This window comes from Falco rusticolus, chromosome 6 (assembly GCF_015220075.1).
Source record: "Falco rusticolus isolate bFalRus1 chromosome 6, bFalRus1.pri, whole genome shotgun sequence".
NCBI classification, from domain to species: domain Eukaryota; kingdom Metazoa; phylum Chordata; class Aves; order Falconiformes; family Falconidae; genus Falco; species Falco rusticolus.
In genome coordinates this window covers 42601011-42618497 of record NC_051192.1, presented here as the reverse complement: position 1 = coordinate 42618497, position 17487 = coordinate 42601011, and the positions used below count along the sequence as shown (strand labels likewise).

The 17487-nt window shown below is 41.1% G+C and overlaps 1 protein-coding gene across 10 annotated transcripts in view; it reads left to right on the top strand.

Annotated features, from left to right (window-relative positions):
• Positions 1 to 17487, top strand: part of ARID1B (AT-rich interaction domain 1B) — a 335724-nt gene that overhangs the window by 98931 nt on the left and 219306 nt on the right. For all 10 annotated transcript variants that reach the window (XM_037392407.1, XM_037392406.1, XM_037392403.1 and 7 more), the window contains exon 4: positions 4664 to 4774. In XM_037392407.1, coding sequence (XP_037248304.1) covers positions 4664 to 4774 — 111 coding nt within the window. The remainder of the gene's footprint in view (positions 1 to 4663; positions 4775 to 17487) is intronic.

The window sequence follows — 17487 nt, the reverse complement described above, 5'->3', positions numbered from 1 at the left end:
TGTCACATTGCTGTAGAATTCACTGCTCCCACACTTGAAATCTTCTAAGGATCAACCATCTGAATCAAGAACATGAGTTAAAATAGTTTTTAATGAGTTTTTCAAATTGAAGTCTAGTATATTATTTTCCATAATTTATTTTCCTTCTGTTTAACCATCATGGTACTTATCTTCCTGGGTGGTCATGTTATCCCTCTGAAATTTGCTGCAGTAAAGTGGATGAAGCCTGAATGATTTCTCACCCAGCCCTTCTTTAAATGTGGTTTCCCCCAAACAGTAATGCTTTCACTATGCTTTCATTTTCCATTAAAAATAATTTAAACTATTTAATAATTAGATTTTATCTTCTTTGGCGGAACTTACAACAAATGTGCATTTCATCTACATGGTTTCAAGCATTATCAGCACTATACTCATTCAGGTTTGCCGAGAACATGTAAATGTGGACGGACTTGCTTGTTTCAGACCAGGTCCAGCTAGAGAACGAAAGCATGACACTAACTAGGATTGCACATCAGAAGGGAAAAAGCTTTCTACCTGTGGTCTCCTCTGACGTGGTTGCGGTACGGTCGACCTGGGCTGCAGTTTGGTGGCTGGTGGAGCTGGGCTGGTGGCTGGCTGCTGCTGGAGGAGGGAAGTTTCCTCCCTCTCTTTGCTCACCCGACCCTTCCCAAGGCCCCCTCTGCTCAGTAATCTATGACAAAGCTGGGGCAAGGGGGTTACTTTTCTGGCAAGTTTTAAGTTGCACCACTTCACAAAGCCGTCTAATAAAGACCACTGGCACAAGCAAAGGGGGTATGTGTCCAACTGCAAGAATTGTGGGAGGCAGGAACAAGGGGCCTTCGACTTTTTTGCAGGCTGGTAACATTGGCTCACTTGATCTTTTCAGAGACTTGAGAAGTTTTTAAGATGAATATAGTAACAGAGAATAGGAGGGAAGAAAATACCCTGCTTCCTCCTTTACTCCTCAGACTACACAAATCTTGAGCTCCGTATACCACAATTCGTGAAGCAAGCTAAAATTGTATGTGAAGAGGGGGTAAATAACTAGTCCTGGCTCTGAGGATGATAAGCAGTTGTTGTTGGTTATTATTATAGATTTTAGGCTGTGTATACGTAGGCATAGTCCTCCCCCCCCACCCTTTTTCTCTACCTGTTTCACAGTGTGAATGTTTTTTGAAAAGTCTGAACAGTCTAAACTTCAGCTATTTTGAGTCTATATTTATGACTTGCTGATTAGTTGTCCCTGTGCCTTTTCTAAAATCTGATGGGGGAAACCCTGATTTTAGTTAATTTACAACTTTGTTGACAGTTTGTGCTGTAACAGCTATGATGTGATTGGGTTTGTGCCAAGTTGGGAAGTTCTGAGTGGAAACTTGTTGCCTTCTGTTTATAAAAGCCTGGATTTCTCTCTGACACACATGCTCTTCTTCTATAGGAGGAAGGATTTTCTGTGATGCGTAAAAAATCATAAGCTTTGCTTTGAAAGCCAATGTCATTGATGAACGAGATATTGGGAGTCAAAAGGAAAAAAATCAGGGATCCCAGGAGAAGGTTGAACCCCAGCATCAATGGGGGACTCCTCAGCCATGACTGTAGCACAGCATGTGGTAACATGTTCCTCTTCCCCTTATGTTCCCTCTCTTCAGTCCCCAATAAACCCATTCCTAGATGCTAGAAAGAAAAATGACCTTTCAAAACTAAGCCTGAAAACCGCCAATTCCATGCCAATTTCTGTAGTGCCGGATAGTTTAATGCTTCTGTCCTTACTTATCCCTCCAAATCTGTTGTAACTATTCTGTAATATGCTGCATATTAATAAATTTTTCTAATGCAGAACTGAAGAAGGGCAGTAGGGATTTTCTCTCCTCTGTTTTTCAATGAAAATGATACTAAGCACAATTTTGGTTATGAAGCCAACCTCTTAGTGAAATATGCTATTATTTGATTGTCTTTAGTGTATAAATGGACTGTTTTTATTGGACGATGCACATGTGTAAACACATAAAATTATACACACAGCTCTGTGCATATTTCATCTGGAAGATTCCCATGCCTGCAAATTACTGAGAGCAAACTGATGACTTCTCAAAAGCTACTTTCCAAGTTTCCAGTGATCTAAGTATCTAAATGACTGTATGGAGAATATAAGAAAGAGTATGTGATCTCAGTCCCCTTTGGAGTTCATAGGTATCTACGTCATAACAAGCACGGATGTCTGCGTTATTTGTTTCTAAACCTCATCTAGAATTGAGCAAATGGATTTGATCTTTCCACCGTTAGAAAGGAAAACACTATGAAAACGGTGCATTTAAAAAGACAAAGGGTGTCATGTCTGGGATTTTTAATGTGCTCTTCAGTGTGCGGCAAGACATTTCATAGATAGTTTTCAAATACCCAGGGAAAGTGAATTCTAGTCAAGATGCAGTATTTCTTAGGAGAAAGCATGCTGTCTCTTCCCTCTCCGCTCTGGCCCCCCCTGGAAATTCCAGTAGGAAGCGATGTTAAAATCTTGCAAACATGTGGGAAAAACCATGCTTGGTACTTTGTAAGGAATTAATGTCTCTTGATTTTTCAAATACAAAACATATTTTGCTTCCCAGCAAAATCCTGTAGTGTCTGTTTAGGAAAAGGAACAATTGTGTTTCTAAAATGACGCCTCCTAAATTTAATATTCCATTTATCCTTTTTCACCACTCTTCATGTTTCTGGGTGTTTTTTTGTTGTTGTTGTTTGAACAAGTGGTTCTCATTTGGTGTATTTTTTTTAAGAATTAGGAAGAAGAGAGGCAAATGCTGGACTGGAGTTGAAATATGGGGTTGCTGGGTTTATTGCAGATGCCTATGCAGTGACAGCCCCTAGCGTGCATGTGCGTGAGTGCGTGTGTGCATGCGTGCGCGTTTTTAAATAAAAAGGAAAGCAGAGGTTTGCTCATTTGTTTGCCTATTGTGAAGCTGTCCTGCACCTTTCTACTCCTTTGTACTGGGGTGAAGGCTGCTGAATGGAGGCCTTGTGCCATTTGTTGATTTTAAACCTCACTGTTAATCCACAGGAACCTGCTGGTGTGCGCAGCAGGAGAGCTGTGTGACAAGTGCAAATCTGGGCGGGGGGGAGCGCGGGGGGTCACAGGGGATAATAATCATTCAGCCATCAGCCTTTGTCACCCTTAAGCCTAATTGTTACCCTCTGCTGGTAACCACATTGAAGTGCTGGCCTTTTAAGTGTTCCTTGATTTTACTTGGCACAGGCTTAGGGATAGGATCGTTTGTTGCTGGGTTTGCATCATATCAGGTTTGCCGATAGTTTTATTAGCCCAGTTAAATTTTCTGCGTCCCTTAAAATAATTTGGGAGAGTCCAAAGTGGTGGAAGGGGCTGAATGGAACAGTATGGTTGTTAACAAATTTCCCTCTGTCAGAAGCTGGGCTAAAAACAGAGACAAGAAAGCTTTCCAGCTCTGCAAGCCGGCTGCCTGGTGGAGTCCGTGTGTGAGCGGTAAGGGCTGGTATGGACACTCGGCTGTCCGAGCAGCCCTTGATAAACAGCAGCGAGGGTGGGATGGGGCAGAGGACAGCTTCCCCTGCCCTTTGTGCCAGCAGCACGTGCGTGCCTTCAGGTGCCTGTCAAAGCTGAAGGTGTGAGGTTGGCTGAAGCAAACTGCATTGCTGGTAGGCTCAGGCAGGGAGAAGAGAATTAAATCATTTAAAAACAACAAAGAAAAACCTTTAAGGTGAGGGATCTTTTTCTAGCAGTCGGGAACTGGTTCTTCAACTTTCCCTGCCAGTTACGCATGCTGAAGTCGGTATTGCACTTTCTGTTGTTTTTCTTGAAGAAGTTGGTGTAGAGGCTGCTACAATAGCAAAAATGAAGACTGAATCGAAGGCTTTGCAGTGTGCAAGTATGTATAGGTGCGAAGTAAGCTTGTGTTGTGGGATGGGGGATAACGTGGGGGAGGTTGTTTTGTTGTCCCTCCACCCCTGTGTGGTGGTGGCTGATGTGTTAGTCCATTACCTAAGACCACTTGGGCTTGTATAGGGGGAAAAAATCCCCAGGTTGCTGCTACAGGCTTTGGAGCTTCTCTTGCTCAAATACACTTTCCTTTTAACCCGTCCGATGTTGCAGATTGGCAGGATGCAGCAACTGTGTTGTGTGCTGTGACCTGATAGCCAGTGTTTGAAAAGTTGTGCCAGTTAGTAGTGATGGTACACCCAGGGTTGTTACAGGAGTCTGATTACACAGCGTGATTACAATTGTATTTTCAAGTCCAGCGTTCCACCTGACCAGTACTTCATCAAAATGCTTGAGAATACATCTCGGGAGTATGATGGATGTTTTGACCACTTCATACTTGTTACTTTTTTACAGTAAAAGGGAGTTGTTTATTTAGCAGGTATGTTTTTGTGTGTTTCCCCATGTTCAGTGGTGTGATTCCCCCCCTGCTGCTTGTCAGCATGTTGCTCGGCTCCCTGGATTTCTTTACAAACAGTACAGGTCAGAGTGGTACCTGTGTGGGCTTGATACTTCCATCAGAAAGGTTTAACTAGTAAAAACTTCTGATCACAAAAATGACCAGCACTCAGTTGTTGCATTTTCACCCTTCTGTGATTCAGATTTAATTGTAATGACTGAGTCAGGCTAATAATTACATTACAACTGTTGTTGCAGGACATGTCTCAGGAAGGCTATGGAACCAGATCTCAACCCCCTATGGCCCCAGGAAAGCCTAACCATGAAGACTTGAACCTAATCCAGCAAGAAAGACCATCGAGTTTACCAGTAAGAAACTAATGTTTGTTTCTGTATTTTAAAATGAAAGAACTTTACATAGCATTTCGTTGCATCTAGGATGAGTGGATGAGAAGTACTGAAAGAAGAAATATTAAACGAGGTTGATCACAAACTTCTCAAAAATACGTTGAGAACAGACAGCTTGTGTATGAGTAGACCTTACTTAGGTTGTTCTGGTTCAAAATAGCACTGTTTGTGCATATGCATGTTTTGTGCTTGTGCACATGTGTATTTGCATAGAAAAAATTGATAATTGACTGTGGGTGTGTGGTTTTTTTTGTTTTGTTTTAGCTTTAGGAATTTCATAGTTTCACAAAACAGTCTGGTGAGGAAGAGGCTGTTTTCTGTGCCCTTTTCAAAGGATTTCAGTAGATTCTGGTTTAGAATGCTGCTGCCAGCAGTTATTTGCTCCAAACAAGTTTGACATGTTAATTCTGTTACTGTCTATTACTACAGAAGTGTAGAAGTGAATATGATAGTGATATTTGGACTAGGTTGATCTTTTGGTTAGGAGATTACTTTGGACTAACACTTTAGTTTTTCTGAGCTCTGTGCATTCTGCTGTGGGGGAAACAGCACAAATCAATATACTTTGCAAAGACGCTGCAGCTACTTGCATTTTTTAATGTCTTATTTCACTCTAATGGAAAAAGTACTCCTTAGCCTTGTCTTGGTGTGCCCCTTGTGGTTTGGGGATTTTCTTGTTTGTTGGTAGTAAACCAGCATGAATTTAGTAAATTCCAAAAAACATTTCAGTTTAAGTGATGAAAATCTTTTATAAACTATGTGACCTCTGGCTTGGAATAATGTATCATAAATATGCAGGTATTTCCTATAGTTAACTGGTTATGTATTCATTTGCAGTTAGCAGAGGGATCTCTCTGAAGAGTTCACCTTATCAAGACACCAAATGTATTTGTGAAATCTGGTAGTATGTTGTATGTTTTACCTCTGACACAAGAAACAATTGTCAGTCCCTCTAAAAACAAGGCAATAAACATCTTCATAGCATTTTAAAGTTACATGTTTGACACCTAAGAGAGTATTTGTGCCACAAATTCTTTACATGACATTTAAGGCATGCATGTCTCCGGACAAGCTGTGGAAACTGGTGTGAGGAGAGATGTCCATTTGTGTTGAACTTAGTATTAATTTGATAGCTTTTCAGGAAACCTTTTTTAAACAGACTAATTTCTCTGAACTGGTCTCAAAAATGGATGCTGGCAATTACCTTAAAAATAGTAGTTGCTGTGGACATTGAACTGTTTTGGCAACAACTACCTACTTTCAAAAGCAGTGATACTAAAAGCAACTTTTTACCTCCTGGTTTTTCATGTGCAGTATTTATTAGAGTAGAGAAAAGTAAAGTTATTTATGAACTAATGTTCTACTAATTTGCCTGTCATTTTTCTTAAACAATTGTCCTACTTTTAATCCATGCTCTGTCCTGCCTCCATCATCATGATATCTAAGCAGAGTATTGGGTATTATCTGTGTCCCTGAGTGTTTGGTATATTTAGTAGCTCATTATTATTCTAGGTATGAGTAAGCTGGTAGTATTAACAGTGAATGTTAACCATTTTGGCCACATAGCTTAAACTCTTAAGTTGGTCCCAAATGCTGTTACTGAGACACTTCATTACTGAAAAGCTTTGATACATAACCAGAGAGCACTTCATATGCTCAAAACCCCTGCTCTTTGGATACAGAGGGGAATGTGAGGTATTATAGTTTTGTACTTTATTTTGGTTTGGGGTTGTGTTTTTGTGGGGTTTTGTTTTGTTTTTCAAATTTAAAAACAACTGCAACCCTTTGTATGTGGCAACAAAGCTTTTTTTGATAGTGTGAGCAAATCCCCCGTCATCTTACATCCAAGGAAAATGGCTTAGAAGTTAGGAGCAATCCATGCATTCACAGCATGGTGAACATAATAAATGCTTTAACATAACTCTGTTTGGGGTATATGGCTTGACCATACGAGCACGGTGGTTTTTCCCTGGAGCAAGAGAATTCTGTATTCAATTCTGAACTGCATATGAAAATCCGTGATCGCTATCCCTTGTTTAGTATTCCTAGTAATAGTGTCATTTTGGGATGCTAAATATGGCTTCTTAAGCTTGTTTTCAAGTTAATGCTGTTCTTCAGGGTAGTAGTCAGTAAGTCGTCTTTGTACAGTGAAGCTTGAAATGATAGTGGTGTTACGCTTTTAATAAAATTTGGTTATGTTTTGTTTCATGGTATTCTGGTATTTATACAATTTGCCCGTTATCTTTTTATTTCTTAAGGGCATTGTGTAAAATCACAGCAGCTACATAGCAAGCTTATACAAGTGTCTAAAAACAACAAAAGAGATATAATACTAAATGGTGAATGGTGTTCTCTGATGTGGCTTTGAAAAAAGAGTTTCCCTTTGATGGATTTGCAGAGGAGCTGGCCACTTTCTGCGGCACTGAATGCTGGCTTGTGTCATCCTTTGGGGGAGTTTTTTCAGCAGGTTTGTGTCACAGTAAGCGCAGCTAAACAGCTCAATAGTTGTTCCGTTTCCTTCACACGTTGTATATAAAAGTCCTGGCATGAATGTTCCCATAAAGTTCAAAGCGGACAAATTTGTAATGTGGGTTGGTAACAAATGGCTACAAACAAAATATGGCTTTATTAGCTACTTCTAATGGCCTGTCAGATGGTATACAATGCTTGCTTTCCTTCTCCTAACTGCTCTGATATCTGGAGGGTTTGACCTGTGGGTCTCTGACCATGTGGAGTCACTGAGAGCCCAAATGAAAAGTTGCACGGAATAGTGCTCCGAGCACTTTTGTTGGGGTCACAATTAGAAGGAAATCTCAAGCTTTTGACAAAACATGGGAGTTAGGTCCTCTGTGAAGGAGAGGAAGTCATAAACAGAAACTGTTCCCTATTAGAGGGGAGGGAAAAAAGGGAGGGAGGCCTCAACGAAATTGTCTGGCGAACAGCTACTACAGAATGCATTTATCGAGACTTAAGGGATAATAGCAGAACACACGTTTCTGCTATTGTGAGAAAGCTAGAGCAGACTTACAGGAAAAAGCTTCCAAATGACATATCTGTGAATTTGTAGTTGCAATAAGGGAGCTTGTGTCAGCAGTAGACTGTGTGTGTCTCTGAAGACTAATCCTTTATTTTGTCGTCAATGAGTAATTTTGTAAATGTTCGCGTTGGATTGTGTTGATAGAATGAAGAGCAGAAAACATAAATGAATTTAATTTTTTTTTAATTGGCATGAGCATCGGAGTAATTTCAGACAGGCATTGGTGTTCTTGCTGTTGCTTTGTTTTATTTCAATAAGGTCCTTTTTTGTCCTGTGTTAAGTGTGCTTGTTTGAAGCGTGAGGTCAAATGGCCTACCCAAGGTTGCCATGCTTTTGGAACACATGTTTCTGCTATTTTTTTCTTGTTGCATCCTACAGGTAAAGCTCTGCGGCTTCTTGAGCAGTTGTAAGCTAGGGCGGTTGCAGTCCTGCCATGTGCCCCACAGCTTTGCCGTCCCATCTCCTCCACTGTCAGTCCTGGGACCGGCCAGTGAATTTGCTGTGGGGAATTGAACCATCTGAGAAACAGTCATTCTGTTTCTGGGTTAGTTTTTGACTGAATCACCATGTAATTGCATGGGCATCAGTGGTACCTCGGAGGAGCAGATGAGAATCAGAAGCTGTGATGGGAAGGGGGCAGCGGGGACTGTAGCACCTTTGATTTTAGCCACGTCCTAAAAGACTGTATGATCTTGCTGGAAGGATTTAGGATGCTTTCATCCTGTCAGCTGAGACATGGTGGCACAGCAGAGCCCACTGTTCACGGTCGGGCCCTGCAGCAGTCACAGATGCCTGGTCAGAAGATAGTTTGCTGCTTCTTGTATGGTAAATTTTCTGCCAGCTTACATCCCTGAGCTGTTTAACGCAGTCAGTGCGTGCGAGCCCAGAGGCTGGAGGCTGCGGGAAGGGTGGGCTTGTGGCCGCCCTCGGCTGCAGCGGTGTAAACTGTAGGGAAATCAGGGCTTTGGTCGTGTAACTTCGCTCAGGTTCATCTTGCGTTTACTGGAGGTCATGCAGTGTTGAAGGGGGGAGGTTGTATATGGAGTTGAGGGAATCGGTGTTTTACTAGGTCACTCACAATTCTGAGTTCATGGATTAATTCTGTGACATCACGCATTGGGTCTTTTCATGGAGGCAGAGCGATTTCTATGCAAAACAAAATAGTAGCCAGCTATGGAGGTGTAGAATGCTGGTTGTATCTCGTGCAGTGCCGTGACCTGAGAAGTTTGATTGTGGTTCTACGACATCTGTAGTTGTGTGAGCTTCAGTGTCAGACAGTCTCAAATACAGATAAACTTTCAGATGCCGTTGCCTTGTTTCATTATGCTTGGTACTGCAGAAAACAGTACATCAGCAATCCCTTCCTGGTTTTACTAAGTGCTTCGCAGTTCTGTTTTACCCGATTTTAATGAGCCTCTAAAGGATGTTTCAAGTGCTTGACAGTCACTCCTCTGGTTGACACACATTTTTCATTGTGGAAGGAGGGTACAAATTTAGATTTCAGAGGAACTCTGTTGAGAACTAGTAGTAAACTAAATGCAAGACTAGATATACTTGGCTCATGGAACAGCATCATTTCAGATGCATCTTGTTAGGTGCAAGCTGTGAGGAAAACACATGGGATGGTTTGGGAATCTACGTTCCCTGTCTGACTTCTAGAATATGAAGTAGCTTGGAAATTCATCTTGAGCAACAGCACTCCCTGAACAAATGCCTTTAATGGCTGAAGTCAGAACAGACCAGGAAAACAGTTTCCAGCATTATTTGAGAAACTGTAGTTGAGGATTAGCAGGAGATACCTCTTCTTTTCTCAGAGGTTGAACTACTGGGACAAGGGGCTCTGGTGACATTTATACAGAGCTTAGTCCACTAAGCCCTAATCATGGTCAGGGTTGTGGGCATTGCCATAATGTAAATATTAATTACCAGTGTAGCCCCTGTGGTAGGGACAAGTCAGTACTAAAGGAGAGGTGGTGCAGCAACCCGCTTTTGTTGTTGTTGTTTGTTTGTTTGGGGTTTTGTTAATCCTTGTTGGATTCTTCGCAGGTAAGCAAATTAGAAATCCTGATGCAAATTGAAGTGACATTTTAAAAATCCAGAATATTGCTTCTGATTTGAGAAAGAGCGAGGGGAAAAAAAGTATCTGTAAATGGATTCCTGGTAATTCTTGGGAGGCAAATGCAGTTGCCAGCTGATAGATGCATGTGTAGTACATGATAGCAATTCTGTCCTATAGTTATTTGCTTCTATTCATGTCTCAATCTGAAAGTAACTGTTTGGGACTATGTTAAACCATGAACAAGAAGGAAATGTGACTATATAATACTTGCCAATTAAATTTTCCATTGTTTTTACATCAAGTAGGGTAAGACTGGTGTGCCTTTTTCCCACTTTCTTTTTTCTGCAGTGTTGTAAAATAACTGAATGATCTTGTTTTCCTTTGTTTGGGTCAAGAAATTTTAGCTGAAAATTGTTACTCTGTGAAAGAAGATTATTGACTCAACAAGCCTTCAATTTTCAGTGAATAACACTCCCACCCTCTAGCTTCAGGAACATGTGGTGCATGCATTCTATTTTAAAGTATAGACTGTAATTTAAAACTGAGGCAGTTTGATGCCCCACTGAACTTTGTTTAAGCCTGGAATAAAAGGAAAAAAGCTTCAAGTTGCAAAGAAGTGACTAAGCTTTCTCAAAGGCTTTTCTTAGCCATTATGCATGGAGCTGTAGAAGTTGCTATTTTTTCCAAGACATTTTAATTCTTGATCCAAAGTGCAGTTGCTAGTTTGTTTTGGTTTTGGGGTTTTTTTCTTCTCATCATTCCATGTAATAAACCTGTACCTAGAACAAGTTTCGTACAACACACATACAGAGATACCAAGTATATGTATTTCAGTGTGTTTCTGAGATGCAAAACATGCTCAATTATTGGTGCTGGTGCACATGCAGATTCTGTACATGGCCTTGTTTGTGTCCTGGTGTTGGCCAGAGTAGTGGGTTGAATCCAGCGTGAGCCCCTGCAGCGCCACTGACATTGATGATGTTATCAGGGGGATGAACTTATACTTTGTGTGTGTGCCATTGAAAATCTTAGCCCACTCAGTGTTCATGCATGTTTTGTGTTTGATTTCAGTGAAGCCAGGATTTCATGCAGGTGGTCAGATGGGTTCATTGTTGGAGAGTCAACTTGCACGTTCCATTTAAGTGGTGTTTTTGGGGAAGAGTATAATTAAAGTAGTGCAGAACAGCCCTGTGCATATGTTGTCCATATAGGGTTAAACTGAAACATTTGAAACCAGAGTTGTTGAGTCTTGAATTAAGTATTCTTGCTATTAAAATTGGTGATGTGAAGAGAAGGTCCTATTGTTATTAGTTCGTGTTTTGTGCTTTGCAGGATTACTTAGTTTTGCCTGATGGATTGATCATATTTATTTAAAAAAGTGTTAAATTATTACTGAAGTATAAAACCTAATTTCACTAGTACTGTAAAAAAGATATTTGGCTATTCCATCACATTTTCAGTTTTCAAAATACTTTACAATGTTTACAATATCCCTGTAATAATATTACTAATTTGGGATCTAAGAAAATGTACAAATGCAAAAAAAAAATAATAATAATTTAGTTTGACCTTATATGAAACTTACGTGGGAAAACCTGCAAAGAAATTCTAGATCCCAGGAGTGGTTAAGATTGTAAAACTTGTATTTAAATAGGCCAGTGTTGTCTGAAGTGGAATATTAAAGTATTAGTAGCTTTTTTCCTGCAGTGTTTTTTGAAGCCATGAGGAATTGCATCAACGTACTTTATACCTCCAAATACCAGGACAGTATTATGTAAATTCAAGAATTTAAAGAAAGTAGATTTAATTTGGGTGGTTGAAACTTACCCCTGCCGCCCTGAGTTGTTCCCTTCCCCAGAGCCTGCTGCCCCTGTAGCAGGAGCGACTGAACTGTACTTGTGGTAGCCCCTGAACCACCAAAGCTTGCAGCTTGAGATGAGAGGCAAGCTGAAAGCCCCCAAGATTACTTTTAATATGCAAGGCTGGAAACTGTAGTAGCACTGGTGCCTCTGCATGCATGGCTCGATGTACCTGCTGCAGGGGCAGTAACTGCACTAGCTGTCCTTTAAATCTGCTTAAATTTCCAAGTCAGTGCCTTTAGGTTCAGTGTTTGGGAATCTTAACTCTGAAATGGTAGTTTGTTTTTTTATTTGGGAGTTATTTTTTATTTTTTGAACATTTTAAACAATTTGTGTACGCATATATATATATATATTTTTTTTTTTCAGTGTGTATAAAAGCATGCATGTCTTATCTGCTTGGTTACTTGCAAATTTTGAGTTGATAGCATACTATAAATTCCAGAGCTTAATATATTCACTGGTGCATGTCTTTGTTCATGCCTGTGTGAACATTGGGATTACGATACAGAAAGTAAGACAAAAAAGTATTACTCACTTGAATGCCATTTCAGGAAGTACCTGAGACACTGTAAATGTTTTTTTCTTTGTTTTATTTTTACAAGTAATCCAGTAAGATAGGGATTTTATTTTATTTTTTCCAGAATGACTCCTTTACTTGTGCTCACCAGCAGTTGGGAAGTGTGACCTCAGCTTCATAACCTTTATTGAGCACACTAACTCATTCTGACCAGCAGCTTCTGAAGCCTAGTGGTAGCTGCCTTTTCTTTTTCTTCTACCATCCATTCCTGTTTGCTGGGAATGTGTTGGCTTCTGGTTATATTGTTGCAGCATTCATGTTTAAAATAAAAATAAAAATAAAAAATTACCAGTCTTTGATGCGAAGCTCCCTTCTGAGTGGTCCTGGTCAGCTTGCTGTTCCTGTGTAAGCAGATGTTTGTGCGCAGTCATGGTCAGCAGCCTTAAGGTTATGCCAAGTTTCCCAGTGCATTGTCTGATTGCATGTCATGGTGTGTCCATAATTGCTGCAGATTTTAGGTACCATCATAGTGCAAATAGGTAGTGTTTATAATGTATTGTTTGTTTTGTAGTACTATGTTGGAATCCTGATAGAGTCAGTCCTGTAGCATATGAGACTATTCACATTTTTCTTTTATTTTTTTGAGGTTTGAAATAGGTTTTAAAATTTCTGGTTAACGTGTTTTCTTGAAACCTAATGTTTCGTAATGCTTAAGCCTCTGAAACCTTCCTTCCTTTGCTGGGGCCATATGTCTTGGTGACATGGTTTATGGTGGACTTTGCAGTGCTGAGTTAACGGTTGGACTGGATGGTCTTTTTCAACCTGAACAATTCCATGATTCTGTGCTCTTAGATTCATTATGAAGTCCTCCCTTGAAGCAATTCATGGTGGCTCTTTGTAGAATCTGTGCTATATTGTGCTGTATGTGAAAAGTGCTTCTGAAGTGTGTTACATGTAAGTAGGCTTCTATTATCAATTTACTTTTAAAAAAAATGTATACGCATACGCACACACTAAATGAGGGGAGTTTCTGCATTTGTCTTTGCAAGGCACTGTACTTGAATTCACTGCATCAGTTTTCCTTAACGTCATGCATATTATTCTGTGCCATTTCCCACACAATTTCAGACACAGTTCTGCTCCCACAGGACTTTGTGAAGAGGGTTCTGTTTGAGTTGGCAATGCAATTTTGGGGGCTGAAGCATCATAGTGAGTCGATATCAAGATAGAAAGTCTGATAACATCAGGAAAAGGCTACTTTCAGTTCCCCGTGTTAAGGCTTTTGATCTTTTTCCTTCCACGCAAACAATTGCAAATGACCCTTTTAATCATTTCAACCTGTGAAATGAGACTTACTGTGTTAAATTAGAATTAGAACCTGAATTTTGAGGCGCATTTGAATAATTGCATTAGTATAGGAATATATGCCATTCTGAATCATTTATTTCACACCACAGTTAAGTGGCACGTTGGATTTGTTGCACTTTTTTCCCCTTCAAGGCAGAAATTCACTTAATAGTTTATCTTCCACCATACTATTGAAGTTACCATTTTGGGAAATAATGTAAAGATAAGCATACATGCAAGGTTGTATTTGTATGTTTGCATGTAGTAATACATTATGCATCAGTAAGCCTTAGTAAGGTTTACTGACTATATAGTAGTGGACCTAGTTAAGAGAAAAGCTTGTTACATGTCATAGCATATAAGGTGTACACTCTGATGTACTGTTGTAGTATCATAGATGATGAGTTTTGCCAATGTGTTCTGCCCAAAAGGTAACAAAAGTGATCTAAAACATTATTATTTTTGTTTCTTAAACTGCAAACAATACAATGGCCAGTGCTTGTTTCTGAAAAGTATGGAAATAAAGGAACTGGAAGTGATGTGAGATTTTGAGACTCACTTGTTAAAATCAAAATAATTTCACAAGTTTATATAGGTAGATAAAATGGTCTATGGATTAGGTACAGACATAGGCCCTAGTGAACTAATTCATTATGGCATGGGATAAAACTTAATGCAAACTGTTATCTTTTGGGTTTAGACTTTTATAGCGAACTGAAAGCCTTACCATTTTTTCAAATGATACTGCAGTGGAGATGGAAGAAAAACTCCAGATTATCTCTTTCCCTTATTTAATTTACAGACCATGTCAAGATTTTAATAATAGGGCTTAATGAAAGCTTCATAAAAACCTCATTTTTTCCATCCTGTTTATTGTATCATTAGATGCTGACACAAAAGCAGGAAAAAAGTGAAGTTGTTCAGTGCAATTTTCAGCAGTTCTTAAGGATTTATTGAAGTAAAGCTGTAAAATTTTAAAATCTGTGGTGTTCTTTTTTTTTTTTTTAAATAAGTAACATCTCATAGTTGTGGCCTCATTTCGATTCCCTCATAGTCCATTTTCTCTCCCTCTTCATTCCTTTCCTTTGTTTTGCTTGTGCCTTTAAAGATGACTTAGGAAGACTGTATATACACGCCACTGGTGTTTTTAAATGACTGCTGATTCTTCCTGCATGGCTCGTTAGACATTTTGCCCATTGGAAATCACAGTAACAGCCTTTTTGTTCCTATTCTGAGTTATGATGAAGTTCAGGAATTTTTTTGGCTATGGAAGTAATCTTCTGGATGCTTCTGGCCAGAGGGTTATTCCCAGTGCTTGGTGTGAGAGGGGCCATTTGGTCCACCTACAGAGGTGTCTTTCTCTTCTGCCTGCAAAGAAACAGAGGTCAGATATCAGATCCTATGAAATGTTGAGAAATGCACCCATGCACATGCTTGCATGTATTTCCAGACATGTTAGCTCTTTATTTTTTGCTCGTTAGAACTGGTGATTTTTGTGCCTGCTTTTTAATGCCTGTATTCACAGTAGTACAGGTCAGATTGAAGTCAATCCTGTAAATCCTTTAGCTTATTTTTGTCAGAAAAAGAAACTTTCCCTCCTGTATAATAATTTCGATCACTTGACCTCTCTTTCCATGGTGATGTGATCAGCGGGCTGTAGTCAGCTAGCCACACAGGCTAAGGACTATCTTTTGTCACTTACTGTGTGCAATGAAACTACAGATTTGAAGAGTAACTAAAGGACCAACACGTTTTTTCCGCACCACCCACATCCTTTAAAAATGTAACTTGGAAACAAAACATGTGATCAGCTAGGCAACAAAAGGGTGGTTTTTTTTTTTTTTAATTAAAAAAAAGCTTGTTTAAAAGGAAAACCAATCGACAACACCCCCCCACACTTTCTTCTTCAGTCTTTAACTTCTAAAATTATTACTTTTCTAGCAATCCGAGACATTCTGTATACCCTTCTATGTGTATTTGAATTTCCCACAGACTCCTGATTCCTGTGTGCTTAGTTTAGATGACACAGACTTAGTATTGTCAAAAGCTGAGTTTTGTAGCCAGCAGAACTCACACATTTATGATTAAACAAGCACAGGTCAGGCAGCTAATGTTCCTCCAAGTTCAGTCTGGGGTTACTGGTTCAGGGTGACATGCCGAATCCAGCTGATGCTTGTGAGCAGTATTTACCTCCTGGTCTCATCGGGGCGAGTGACAAAACCTAGCAGCAAGTGCTGGCCCATGTGGCGCCTTGGACAGGGACAGCATGGTACAGGGACACGGTGCAGTAGCGTGCCGCTGCTCGCCTGGCAGCACCTGTGGCACAGTCAGCTGAAGGGCTGGAAAGTGTGCAGGGGTGGTGTGTTTGTGTTTGCTGGCTAACGAGTGTGCTTTGTAGTGTGGTGATTGGGATTTAGGTCTCTGAATGCTTCTGGGATCTCTCAGGTGGGAAGGTGCCTTTCTGGTAAGGGAAGCTCATGGTACTTCATGACCTGGTGAGAGGGAAGCAGCGTCTCCATTTCAGCAAGACAGCATTAGGTTTCCTTCAGACCAGGTAACAACCAAGTTATGGACGTAATACTCTTCAGATTATCTTCCCCTCCCTCTGTTTATGTTAACATACAAAAATATAAGGTGTTGGGTTGTTTGAGGATCGTGTCTTCTCTGGAGCAATTCTGTCCCTTCTCAAAGGGTTTGGCAGGGTAACCCAACTCTGATAAACCACAAAGGAGTGTTACTACTTTTATCTTGTTTTTGGCACACAGCTGTGATGCTGTGGGGAGCATGGCACCTGGGAGAAGAGCTGTGCTCCCTCCTGAAGACTTGGTGGAGCAGATGTAGGAAACAAAATTAACCCGAGATGGAATTTATGGCTTCCTGGGCAGCACACCGTGCTACTGCTACACTGCAAGGCCTGCTCTATAGATTGATTTGTAAGTGGATCACGCTTGGTAAGAGCATATTGATGAGGCAGCGGTGTATTATAAGGTCTGTTTTTTCCGCACTACTATTACTCTTTATTGCCAGTATCCACGTAATGGTAAAAGTTGAAAGTGAGCTTTCTCCTTCCCGGTGAGGGTTCTCTCCACTGAACCAATCTTGCAAGTGCCTGTACACTCTTCATGTAGGATAAAAATGTGCAAACGGTTTTTGTTGTTGGAATCGCACTGTAAAATTAAACAGCATATGCCCCTAGCGAGCCCGGGCTGCCCCTCCCGGCTGGCAGAGGCAGGCGGTGGGGGCCCGGCGAGGCCCGGGGCCGTCACCTGGCCCGGGGCCGGGCGGTGGGCGCCATCCCCGCGGCTGCGGCCCAGCGCGGGCGGGGGGGCGGGCAGGGCCCTGCGCCTGCCCTCGGCCGGGGGCTTGGGGGGGGTGGGGGGTGGGGCTCCCCCGGGTGGGGGGGGGCTCCCCCCGGGGCCGTGCGGGCGGCGGTTCAGGCCGCCTCGAAACTGGCCTGGGCATTTTTATAATTGATCAGCTGACACCGCCCGGGCAGAAAGCTCTCACCGCTCCCTCTGGCTGCTGGAAGTCTGAAATTACATCTTTGTCTTTGAAGTCGGGCGCACTGTTAGCGTCGCCATGGCGACGGGGCGGGTAATGGCCTCCGCCGAGTGGAGGCTGGTATTTAGCGCTGAGCGTGGCCCTGCACAAGGCCTCGCTCTCCAGAGCGGTTACTGAACTGTCCTCTGTTAGAAAATGTTTAAAAATTGCGTTTTTACATGGCCTTACCAGATTAATAGTCATGGTTTATTTCCTTTTAACTGCAAGGATAAAAGCATTATTCCATTAAATGGGTATCTATCCCCCCCCCCCCCCCCTTTGGTTTATGCATTATTAACACAAGCTTTCCTG